Source organism: Agelaius tricolor, unplaced genomic scaffold, assembly GCF_023055355.1.
Source record: "Agelaius tricolor isolate 1412-34295 unplaced genomic scaffold, bAgeTri1.0.p SCAF_4, whole genome shotgun sequence".
Lineage (NCBI taxonomy): Eukaryota > Metazoa > Chordata > Aves > Passeriformes > Icteridae > Agelaius > Agelaius tricolor.
This window is the reverse complement of record NW_027269264.1, coordinates 30,446,349-30,459,235: the sequence shown is the minus strand read 5'-3', so window position 1 is coordinate 30,459,235 and position 12,887 is coordinate 30,446,349. Positions and strand designations below refer to the sequence as shown.

Below are 12,887 nucleotides of genomic sequence, written 5' to 3'. Positions count from 1 at the left end.
TATATCAAAATAAAAAGTATATGAAAGGTAGTGCAGATTTTAGTCCTACTGTGGACCAGACTCAGGCCAGACTCCCTCCCAGCCAGTGAAACAGTCACCTTGCAATCAAGCAAAGGAAGCAGAGGGTCTGCTAGTCTTTCATACATGTCCCTTTTAATACTTCAGATTTGTTGAACTGCAAATGATCATTGGTTCCTACCAAGAGAATCTTAAAGGAAGTTTTTGGAAATTATGGTGCCGACTTTCAACTCCAATAGAGGGGATATGTAAGCTATACTGAATACCTTTTTACTGTGGAAGAAAATAGAATGGTATTAGAAAAGGTGAAACAGGAGCAATTAGGCAGAGGTCTGAAAGAGGCTTCTTTGCCTCGCCTTTGCCCTAAATCCTTGCATTATTTACAGTCAGGATGGGTTAATCAGAAGATGTAGTTATTGTGATATTGGAGGATTTTTTGACAATGAGTAAATGTGACCAGGGGAAAATATCAACGCATGTCCGGAAGTAAAACCAGGGAATTAAACAAGAGATATTTGATTTGTAGAGGGCTCTCATGTTTAGTAATAACTATCTGTAAGACTCTGTTAAGCAAAGTTAAAATAGCAATTGCTGGGACAGTGGAAGAAGAGCTTTGCAGCCATTCCTATAACTCATAAAGTGTACAATTGGAGATACTAAACTGACTAATTAGTTTCTACATATGCTAGAATATCCTCTTCCCTTGTTAAGATGAGATTTACTAATGCAAGTTAAATGCTCAAATGACTTTTTTTTTTGAAAACTCTCTATAGCTATATAATTCACAAGTAAAGTCATGGAAGGCTTGAACCTGTTTACTAATGACTCAGACCTCAGAAGAGCCTGAGAATGACACCCAGGAGACAATATTTAATGCGGTAATCCCTCCTTTATGAGATTCAAAGAAACCAGCTAAAGCAAACACCATGACTCCACTTAAAAGTAGAACTCAAACCAGGAGCAGACCTGGTGACAATAAAACAATGCCTGATCAAACTGGAAGCACACGAAGATCTGAGCCTTTTACAGAATCAGAGAATGGGTGAGGTTGGAAGGGAGCACACTGGGACATCTGGTCCAACCTCCCTGTTGAAGCAGACTATCCTAGAGCACATGGCACAGGAGTGTGTGTGTACAGAGGGTTCTTGAATATTGCCAGTGAGGGAGACTACAAAACCTTTCTTGGCAATCTTCTATAGTGAATGGACAATCACACAGTACAGAAGATCTTCCTTGTATTCAGATGGAACTTTCTGTGCATCAGTTCCTGCACATTATCTCTTGTTCTCTTCCTTGGCATCACTGAGAAAAGCCTGGCTCCCTCAACCTGCTGGCAATGTTCTTCCTAATGCACCCCAGGATAGCATTGTCTTTCATGTCTTTCTTTCTTCAACACTGCTTGCTCGTGGACAGAAACTCAGAAACTCTTGACTCATGGACGGGTTGATGTGTTGACAGATGAAAAATCATTTGCACCTAGTGGGTTATACAAGACGTTTTTTCACAAGACATTGGCTCAAAACGGCTGCTCACTTGGCTGAGTATTGTAATAACTGGTGGCTGAAGTATACTTCAGCAGTTTGTAAAGAAAGGGGGCATTGGAAAAGGGAGGGGTCCCAGGCCAGGGGAAATCAGACAGGAAACCTAAACCTAGCTCTTCAAATCATCAAGCTCATAACCATAAATGAAGAATTTCCCTGAAGGGGACCATCCTCAGGGATGGTCCCCCCCGAAGGGGACCGGGGAATCATCCTCAGCTGAAGCCCTGGTTACATTATTCCTGGAGAATGAACAGGTAATTTTAAAACAGGTAATTTTAAAAAATTATATTGGAGCACCTTATTTGGTACTGAATACATGCAGAAGAAAACTTAGCTTGGAACCAGTAAGTGTTGTGGGTGTGGGAGAGAGGAAAGAGAAAAGGCCTTTTTTTTCTACAACAGTTACCATTTAAATTAAGAAAACAGTGGGGGACACATCAGTTTTTGTATAAGCCTGAATGCTCAATTCCCTTGTTGAGGAGAGATTTTTTGGGAAAATTGAATAATCATAAAATTTCCTGGATGAGGAAATATAAATTCAAATACCTGAATGAAAAGCCATTGAGACAAAGATTTTTATGTTACAGCAATCCAATGAGGTAGAAGAAACCCCAGAGGAAGTAGAGAGTGCTGTAACCCCAGTGGTACAGGTAACTGAGATGCCTGGATGATCAAAACTGGAGAGTTCAATTTTGAATGGGAGAATTCAAAATTTGGGTGGAAGGTTCAGCTAACATGGACTCTGCTATCCCAGGGCTTCAAAACAGTCCCGTGTGTCCGGCAATTAGCTGGCAAAAGAAAGCGGAAAGTTGGAAAAGAAAAATCTGCACCGAGTTTTACTACAACATATAGATTATATTCTACCAGCAATCAATGAAGGAAGTGCCTCAGTCCTTCTAGAAGTCTGTTAAATTTCTTACACAATCTGGATACAGGGTATCAAAGAAAACGGCACAAACAGGAAAAAAAGTGAAGCAGTAATATAACTTGGTTTTGTTATGTTGCAAGGAAAAAGCAGCCAAAAAGCCTTGGGAAGCAGCCAAAAGGAAGCCATTTGTCAGACTCTGGAGCCAAGAACTGTACAAGATCTATGACCCTTCTTAGCAGGATGCTAAAATACCAAGTTGCCTTACTGGAGCAGGGAAATGTTGAACTTAAGACTTCACCTCAATAGTGATTCTATCCAGGACCCAGAACTGGAGCTGGTGGGAGCAGCATGGTACGAAATGGAAGACGTGTAGCTGGGTATGCAATTGTAACCTTGACCCAGGTGATAGAAATCCAGACTTTACTTAAGAACTCATCAGCACAAAAAGCAGAATTAATGGCTTTACACTTAGTGCTGGCAAAGGGTCAACATATGGACTGACTTAAAAATGGTTTTGGGATAATACATGCCCATGAAATCATATGAAAGGATAGTGGATTGTTACCAGAGTCTCCTAGGAAGTATAAAAAAGAAAATAGTTAACTACTACAGAGTGTGTAAAGGCCAAAAGAAGTGGCTGTAATGAACTTGTGAAGCCCATCAACTGTCGCAGTCAATCTTACTGCAAACCCTAGTCTGGCTCAGTCAGGGGAGCATGGCACAAAATAGAGGAAGGGGTGTGATGAACTTGCCCAAAATAAAGATCTTTAGTAGCAAAATAACAAACGCAGAAACCACACTGTCTGAGGAGCAAGATCAAAAGATGTGGAGAGTGGTGAACATAACAAGATATAGGGATATTCTGAGGGTAAGCTTCCAATCACGAACGCAAACTCAGAATGTGACCTTACATGTGACAGGTTCCAAACCAACTGACAACAAGAACCAGAAACATGACTTAATATAGAATAGTTCCATTAACATATTGACCCATGACCACACTCTTCTTGCCATGACCTGACTAGATATTTCCCTTTCAATACCCTGCTTCCCATGGCCTCAGGTTGATGCCTCCCATATATGCTACTGAGGCAAAACCACTATTTATCCCAGATGGCTGTGTTCCCACAATCAACCAGTTTGGAAACTCCCCAGTTAATGCAGGGAATCAATTAGCTGATAAAACAGCCAAAGAAGTAGCTGAAAAATACCTAGCAAAAAGCTGAAAAAGCTAGAACAAAAACCAAATTATAAAAATCAGGACAGGCAGTTAGCTCAATCCTTAAAAGTTATGAAAAATCCCAGCAGCTGATTGGTAACCTCGTGTGGGCAGATAATTGTACCTCCACAATTTAAGTATAAGATAAAACGTCAGGAAAAACTTTGGGAAATAGAGAAATAGAAAGGAAAAGTCGAATTGCCTCAAATATCTGTGTGCATCAGTAGGATCCTCAGGTAAAGAAGATCATATCTGTGGCCCAGGTTCTAAGGTTGGGATGTGTTTGTAGAAATTATTCTGCCTTTCTTAATGACACCTGGTCTGGCCCAAAAAACAATGAGACTTGGAGAGATATAGACTGTCAGCAGGACATTGTAAAATCATTAGGACCTACAGCACAGGTAGGAAGTAATGGAATTTGGACCACACATTAACCATCAGGAGAATCAAGAAAACAGTGGACATTAGGAGTACTAATGTTCTGTCCCTTGTGGAAGGAGTCACCACTGGGAACCCAGCTAAGGGGAGAAGTTAAACATTACAAAACTTGGAAACATCCCAATATGCAGACTATAGTGAGATGGCCTTCAGAGTCTATCTTACTCCTCTATCTACCTTTAGGAATAGACCAGCCACACACAATTTGACTCTACAAATGGAAACTCTAGCAAATGCAACTCACTTGAGCTTTGCAGAAATAAATGAAAAGTTGCAAGCCACAGCTAAAACAACCCTACAAAACAGATTGGCTTTAGATCTATTGCTCTTACATGAAGTACGTGCTTGCTTGAATTTAAACAATAGTTGTGTGCACATTCCAGATGTGACTGTTTAACTGGATGATCAGATAAATATATTGCTGCATCTCAAAGAGAATTAAGGGCAGGATTAGAAAGTGACTGGTTAAATAACCTATTTAAAGGACTTGGATTTTCTCTGACTGGTTGGTGGGCCTCCCTTTTGCAAAGTATAATTGTGATCATATTAATAATTGTGATTACGATGCTTGCTGTGAGCTGCTGAAAAAACATGATTTCTCATTCAACACAAGGAAGTTACATGGTGTTAGTAAAAAAGCAAGGTGGGGCTTATGAAGGAGAAGACAAGCTTCACAAGCCTCAAAGGGTGAGAAAGTTGCCAGAAGAAAAATCGTTTGTACCTAGTGGGTTAATACAATGCTTATTCTTCAAAAACCACTGGCCTATGGAACTGCACAATACTTATCCTGTAGGAAGAAGAACTGGAATGCAACCAACCCAGTTGTGCCAACTTTTTACCAGTTCACCAGGTGGCCAGGTATGACTTAGGGGTCAGTGACCATCAGGGACCACCAAAGAGACCCCCAGGACAGAAGAACACAAGTGCAAAGGGGAGGGAACATATATCAATGATTTTAGGGAAATTATTATCATATGTATGTTTATTCTAGGAAAATCAATGAATATTATTGGAGTTTTTTCTGTACTTAGCTTGCCCAGTGTTTCAGAGGAAACAACCCTTTGTGCATCTGGCTGAATAAAGAATGCCTCTTTCTTAATGCTATAGTGGTGTTAACGATTTTTAATTTTGCAAATTTTTGTTAAAAATCGTTGAGCAGGATCCCCAGCTCCTCCTGAAAGATACTTTCCAGAAGGTCAGCCCTCAGCAATGATGCATAGGGTTATTTCTTCCTGGGTTCAGGACCCCCGCATTTGGCTTTATTGAGTTTCAGAAGGTTTGCCAAACTCTCCAGTTAAGTTGAGAATTAAAGGAACTTTCCCAGCAGCGGGAATGAAAGTGAAGGGATCTTTCCCAGCAGAGAGATGTGTAAGGTCTGTAAATTGCATGAACAGCTATAAACATCTCGCCAGCTTCCTGGTGCTCTGTAATATAAAAGAAGAGGTCAGCTCTGCAAAGGCACATGCGGCTCTCTACCCTTCTGATGGTTTTTGATATGTGACCACAGAGCTTATTTGTACATCTTGGCAAATGTCACAGGCAACCTATGCATTTATGCCATCAAAGGCTGATTTTGGTGAAGAATTTAAAAAGGAACTGTCTAGACCAAGGAGAGAGATAGATCTGAACTGTGACCTGGAAGTTGTTCTTTTTAGCCTGCAGACCTGAATGCAGTGCCCTTTTTGATCACAGGAGCAGGGGTGGCAATGAGTTACTACACTCTTTAAATGACTCACATGTAATATGGTAAAAAGCATGGTTACCAAATAAAGGATATCTGAAACAACTGTGTTGATGATTTATCCTTTTACTAGTGGTACTTATTGTTTATTGTGTCTTAAGTGTATGCATGTATTATGGAAGCATGTAAAAGTGTACTTTCTAGAACATACCCAATAATGATGATGGCTAATATCAATGCTAAATGATTCTCAAATTTCATTAATACAAAGAACAGTAAGAGTGGTGCTAACAAAAAGAGGAAAGATACAGTGGGACTTGCTGGTGTGAGGAAATCCCTTGGAATTTGAGAGAAAACAAGAGGAGATATTTTTTGATAAAACAAATGAAGCTCAAATGGTCTCATATTCAGATTGAGAAATTTAGGTCTCAAAGGGGAGAATCATGAATGGTGAATGACTTAAGGAAAAGATTTTGCAGAGTGAATAACTGAGAACAACAAATAAGTAGAAAACTGTCTGGCAGTATATAATAAATTTTACTCAAGTTAGCAAAATCAGCTACACCTGTGTCCTTTAGCTTAACTTAGCTCATTATTGCATGAAAACCACACCTCTAAAGTTTAGGCTACTCACCTCCAGCTGAAGTCCCTCACACACTGAACATGAGCAATAAATTTAAAATATATCCTGCCTTTACATCAAAATGGGCAAAAGATCATAGAATCATAAAATGGTTTGGTTTGGAAGGGACTTTAAAAAACATCTAGTTTCAGTCTCCTTGTGATGGGCAAAGGCACCTCCACTAGCCCAGTTCCTCAATGCCCCATCCAAACTGGCTTTGAACACTTCCAGGGATGAAGTATCCACAACTTCTCTGGACAACCTGTATTTCTGTCTCATCACCCCCACAGTAAAGAATTTCTTCTATATATCTAACCTAAATTTCCTTTATTTGGGTTCAATGGCTATTAAATAGGCATCTAATTAGAAATTAGGTATGCTTGTACTTCTGTGTTATGAAAATAGAAATTTTCAGCCTGACTGTAGCTGGTTTTGTGCATTCACCTCTGCACAAACATGAAAGAAACAAGTATCTTGTATAGGTCAGCTTCTTACACAACAGACAGAAGAATCTGTATTTGGGACAACACTGCCAGCGAGTAGGCTGGAGGAGTTCACCAGGAAGGGACCTGTAGCCCCACATTTCTCTTCACAGAGAAAAGCAAGGTACAATTCTTCCCAAGAATATTTCTGGGATTCACAATCTCTGAACCTCAGAGAAAGAAAACACAATTCTTATCATTTGCCGTGCCTGTGCTTGTGCAAAAGTAGAATGCAATATGGAGATTGTTTACCCAAAGTGATGGTGTTTTGTTTCCTTGGCCTATCAGAGCCAAGAGTGTGTGTGTGTCAGGACTGTTGGCTGACAATCACGAGATTCTGTGCAGTTGGAGTGCAGTGTGTGCAGGGTTGAGGGCTTGGCAGATTCAGTTTAGATGTATAGAATAATACAGTATAATAAAGTAGTTAATTAGCCTTCTGATATCAGTGGAGTCAGATGCATCATTTCTCTCTCCCCTTGTCGGAGTTGCCTGAAAATACAATAGGGACCCAGTGGGGAAGGCTGGTGACACCACAGACCACCTCGTGTCACACTCAGCAATGAGAGCTGGAATAAGAAGGAGAAAGAGCAGGGTATTATTAGGAGTTAAGGTGCTTGTCTTCCTAAGCAACCTTTAAACATGACAAGGCTCTGGTTTTGTAGAAATGGATAAATGCACAGGTGCCTGTCAATTTTACATACTCAAATACTTCCTCATTTTGCTTTGTGCGCACAACTTTTGTTTATAACTAAATTTTAACCGTTTTAATTAAATTGTTGCTATTTAGATGCCCATTTTCTCACTTTCAACCTTCTTTCTTTGTTCTCCACCTCCCTGTGACAGAGTGACCAAAGGAATGTGTGGCGCCCAGCTGCCCAACAGGGCTAGCCCACAACAGCTCTGTAATTCCAGATTTGCCTGGTGGTTAATTCGCAGAATTACTCGATGAAGAAAAATACAGAGATCCAAACGTACACCAGATTCGCGGCGTAAACGAAGCTTCTTTCCTTTTCTAGTCTCGCCCCGTATTTGTATCGACCGCCAGTATTAATCTGTATCTTTGGGGCAGGGTTACATGTAGCTTTATATCCTGGGAAGCGCTGCTCCCGGTTGCCCACGTACGCCGGGGATTGCCCTGCCGCCAGCTCCGGGCGCAGGGCCCTCACAGCCCTCGGCGCCGCGCGTGCTGCCATGGAGACGCCAACGGCCGCCTCCGCTCCCCCCGCGGGCCCCGCGCCGGCCGGGCACAGCGCGCGGGGCGGAGCGGGCGGGGCCGGGGCGCGCGGCGGGAGGGGGCGTGGTGGTGCCGCGTGCCCGCCTCGCTGCCCCCGCCCCCACCCCGCCGTGTTGTCTGCACGGCAGCGGCCGGGCGCTCTCGCGAGATCGGCGTTGGCGCCGTGACCTCCATGTGAGCGCGGCGGCGCTCCCCGGTAAACAGTGCCCGGGCCGGGAGATGGCTTCCGGCGCATCCCCGTAGCCCTGCCCGCCGCCGACCCGCCGGGATCCGCCGCGGTCTGCGCTGCCTTGGCAGGATCGGGGAGCGCCGTGGGATCTGCTCGGCTCCCTTTCCTTCTCCCGCACCCCGCCGAGCGGGACGGGCGGCCCGTATTGCGGGCAGGAGGGTCGCGCCCGCTGCGCGGGGTTTGAAATTCCTGCCCCGCCGAGCCAAACAAAGAGCGGGGTAGCGTCCAGACCGCTCTCCGGCACCTCCCACGCCGTGGGCGCTCGCCCGCGGAGCGGACCCCGTTCCCACCCCTTGCCTGTGTCTCCCATCCTTCGCCCGCGGCCGGCCGAGCGAGCGGGCGGCAGAGCGCGCACCATGTGGATCCAGGTCCGCACCATCGACGGCACGGAGACCCAGACCATCGACGACCTGAGCCGCCTCACCAAGATCGAGTGCCTGCGGGAGAAGATCGAGGAGACCTTCCGCGTGAGCCCCGACCGCCAGCGGCTCTTCTACCGGGGCAAGCAGGTGAGGCGGGAGCTCCCCTATGCTGGCGGACCCTCGGGGGTCTCCCCTAATCCCGAGCCCGGCTCTTTGTGCGGCTCAGGGGTCCCCGTCTCCACCCATGTGCTGTTCTGTGAGCTCTCGCTTTTGTTTACTCCTGGGTCTGGGAGGAAGGGAGGGCAGCGGGAAGCCCACCCTGATAGAATGCTCCAGGACCCCCGTTTTCCCGATGAAGTAAAAACCGCAGTAAAACCCCTCACGGGGTCTTGGTGAGAGCCCTTTGTGTGTTTGTTTTCCCACCTGAGCGGCGAGAGGCTCCTCCCTCGGCTCCCGCCTTCATCCTGTCCAAGTGACAGTAGCCGGAGGGATGCGGGGGGATGGAGGGAGCTACCCCGCTCTCCTCCGCCCCGCCGCATCCAGGCCGGGCAGGGCGGGAAGCGGGCCGACCGCAAGCGGTTTCCCGGGAAAACGCCACCCCGGGTCCGCGCGTGGCGGGGCCGGCAGAGGAGGCGGCGCGGGGTTAATTTGCTCGGGCAGAAGTTGTGATGCCACGGTGTCCTCGACTTGTGAGTCCCGGCATGTCCCGGGCGGGATAAGGGCGATTTTTGGTAGTCCTGCGAGGCGCTTCGTCCCCACCACGGGAAGCCGCTATGGCAGGGGTGACTGGAAGTCTTCCATGAGGTGGAGCCTCCCCTCCCCTGGGGTGATGGAAAGATTTTGCTCCGAATAGGTGGCCTCAGGCTGTAACTTCGCTGATGGGTGTAACCTTTGAAGCCGCGTTGCGTAAACTACGAGGTGTGCGCAGTGCTCGAGTAGTGAAAGTGAAGCATAGCTATTACCTGACGGGGAAGGCACCGAGTGTGTGGTACAGTTCAGGGAAAGTGACTCCGAAGATGCATCTTCTTACAGCGGATGAGTTTTGAGTAATGCACAGCAGTGAGATTTCTGCCTCAAAAGACATAAAGTGTGTATCTTTACAAACATGTAGAGAAAACTTAAAAAAGATAAATTTAACTGTTAACCAGGAGGCAAGCATTAGTGGCTAGGATTTTGAACCAATAGCAAATGACTAGATTTTTGTGTTCTACAGATTGGTGACAGTCAGCACTTGTGAGGGCTGGTCTCTAAGGAACATTGTGTACAAATATATGTTTTTCTGAAGGGGCCGAATTAAGGAACATGAGTCTTGGAGCTGTATAACTTAGCTTTGTTCTGTGCTAGCACACTTCTTTGGGTACAGATGTCTATGTGGGGCAAACCCGAGGTTTCTACCCTAAATTCTTTATCTGAGAAGCAGGGAAGATGAGCCTGTAATGAGTTGTGCTTTCCTGTGTAATCTGCCAGTGGCCAGTCCAATTAGCGTGAACGTTTTACTTAACAAATGTCTTGCTTGAGAAAACGTATTAGTGAAATATTATAGCTGAAGTTGCCTACATGAGCAGCATGTGTGAGTTTGGTACTTAGTATATCCAGTTTAGGGCACAGTTGGGATCGTGTTAGTGAAGAGTTAGGGAACTGGGTTTTTATAGTTTCACTCCCCATAATGTTAATTTTCTTGTAATTACCATGATTAATTCAGAAGTTTCCTTCTTTATTATGGGTTGTTTTTCTGTTTCCATGGTGCTCATAAGAAAAAAGATCAGAAGGGTTGCTATTGCACAAGTAAAACTGGATGTTGAGAACATGAAGCTAAATAACTTAATTCTTTTAGGGCTGTGATAAAATAAAACAATATTCGTTTTATTATTAAGAATACTAAAAGGTCACTTTAGTTAAATATGATATAAACAGAAAGGAGTATACTGAGGTGAAAACTTAAACACCCCCTGAAGATTGCTGTTTGTGTTGTTAAAAATATTATCTAGGTGAAATCCTTTTCTTATTTTATCTGTTTAGAGCTCAGTATGGTTAAATCTGTACAGTCTGCTAGTAGAACCACGATCCTGCTACTGAATGTTGCTTACTGTAGTCTACCTGGGAACTTCTAGAAATCCCTGGATCTTACAAGTGGTGGGAAGCCTGTCTAAGTAATGCCCTCCTAAAAATGGGAGGTATATGAGGTTATAAGGATGTAGAAACCTAAGTGAGTCATTGTTTGTGGGCTGAATTTCAACAGCATCATGTTCTTAGCTTGCAGTAGAGAACAATTTCAACTGAGATTTTGAGCTGGAGCCATAATTTTGCAGGAGTCTCTGTATCCAGTTAATATGCTATTCTGTAGTTTGCTGTTGTCTGATTTTCAAAGGCAAATGTAAGAACTTAAGTGGTCAGTACTTCTCGTGTCTGTTTTTAAGGGTTAAAATACTCTAGAACTACTGGAGGAAACCTAGTGTTGTCATTAATGTAGTACTTTGTGTTTCTGTTGTGTTGTGGTTTGTTTTTTTTTCTTGTAAATGCCAGGAATAGCACTACTTTGTTGAATAGGTTCGCATCCTTTACTGTCAGAAGATTGTTGTTTGTGTTGTTAAGTGTTGTTAATGGTAGGTCAGAAGAACCTAACATTCACATGACCAAGATAGTATTACTCTATAATGTGTACAGGACATCCTGTGCTCTCTGGGGCTCCACGTTTCTGCCAAGCTGAATGACTCTACTAGCCACAGAAGTAAAGGCATATTCTAGATTGAGGTGGAACTTTGCCTGAAAGTTTTTTTTATTCCTAACTCTGCACTTAGCCAGAGAAGTCTACTGAACATAGAAACCTGCAGTGATGTCTCTTACTTTCCCTCTTGAAGCTGGTGGATCATTATCTGGAAGGATTTTCCTATGGGGCCACAAATATTTCCTTATGCTGGAATAAAACATATTTTAACCTTGCCCCACTACAGACTATTTGCATCTAATATTTTTCTGTGTTATGTGTTAACTTTGAGTAAACTTGTTCTTAGAGAAATTCAGAAAAGCAAGACAACAATCTGATTTCCAGCAGTATATTTTTTCTCCTAATTGGAAAGCATGTGAAGCTCTTCTTGAGAATAGAAATTCTTAGTTTACTTATGAAAGCAAAGGAGATATCTTTCCATTTTGACCTATGAGAGCAGATTTTCTGTAGAGCCAAGCAGTCATTGTGGGATTTCTAGTTTCTTTCAGTTACAATACTGGAAAAATAGAGCAGTAAAAGTACATGGAAGTTTAAATTTGAAAATGCACCAGAGAGCTTGAGGTTTTCTATAATACTGTAAGAGTATTAATATCTACTTATGTTTTGCATATAACTAAACATGCACACTCTTGTATTTCAGCAATATCTACTATTTGTGGAAGATAAGAACTAATGTCTTTTGTTGGTTTCTCTCATCATCCCATCCCACCCTGTTGCAATTTGAATTTGGTGAAAATTTGTAGACGACTACTGTTAAAAAACCCCATTACCTCAGTATCTTTTCCATAGTGCTTATCAAAATAGGGGAAAAAAGACATTGGAGCCCAAAGGCTTCTTTGCTGATATTTGTAGGAGTCAGTGACTGAAACAAGTTTTGAAGTCATTAATCTTGTTGGTGAGGAAACCACTCCTAAGCTGTTTCATGGGGGACTGAAGTCAGCAGGAGGAGGTGAGAATATTGAAGCTGTTTATTTATGTGAGGTGAAAATTGCTGCAAATCAGGCCTACTTCGCTATAAGAAATTCAGCTCTGCTTTTGTGCTCGAACTGTGGTAGTATGCATTGTGTTACTTAGCCATGCAAGTTGAATATTTAAAGTCTAGTTTGTCAGACTAGTTTGTCCAAGTATTTGAGTTTTGTTTCTGTAAAATGTAACTGAAACAATAGAGGGGTAAGAGGAATGGAGGAGCTTTAGCTTTGCATGAGAACATGCTTGTGGTAAAGTAGCTTCAGTAAAACACACAGTTAAAAATCTGGCAATAGGGCATGCCTTTATTATACGAGAGCTCTATAACCTGGGCTGGTACATGAATAGTGGGTAGAATCTCATGTGAGGTGGGGCTTCCAAACTTCAGGTTTGTATACTGTATGTTTAAGTTTTTCTTGATACTTACAACTTGGGTGAATTTCCCAAAAGCTTGAAAAGCAATACTTGTGAAGTCTTTCCCTCAAGAATGGGAGTGCTAAGC

At 43.4% G+C, this 12,887-nt stretch overlaps 1 protein-coding gene across 2 annotated transcripts in view; it reads left to right on the top strand.

Moving 5' to 3' along the window:
* Window positions 1-8,222: 8,222 nt before the first annotated feature.
* The window catches only part of UHRF2 (ubiquitin like with PHD and ring finger domains 2), an 81,633-nt gene continuing 76,968 nt past the window's right edge, over window positions 8,223-12,887 (top strand). The window contains exon 1 of one of the 2 annotated variants that reach the window (XM_071425061.1): window positions 8,223-8,841. In XM_071425061.1, the coding sequence (XP_071281162.1) occupies window positions 8,689-8,841 (153 nt within the window). In that variant the 5' untranslated portion in view covers window positions 8,223-8,688. The remainder of the gene's footprint in view (window positions 8,842-12,887) is intronic. The other variant, XM_071425060.1, reaches the window with a different exon arrangement.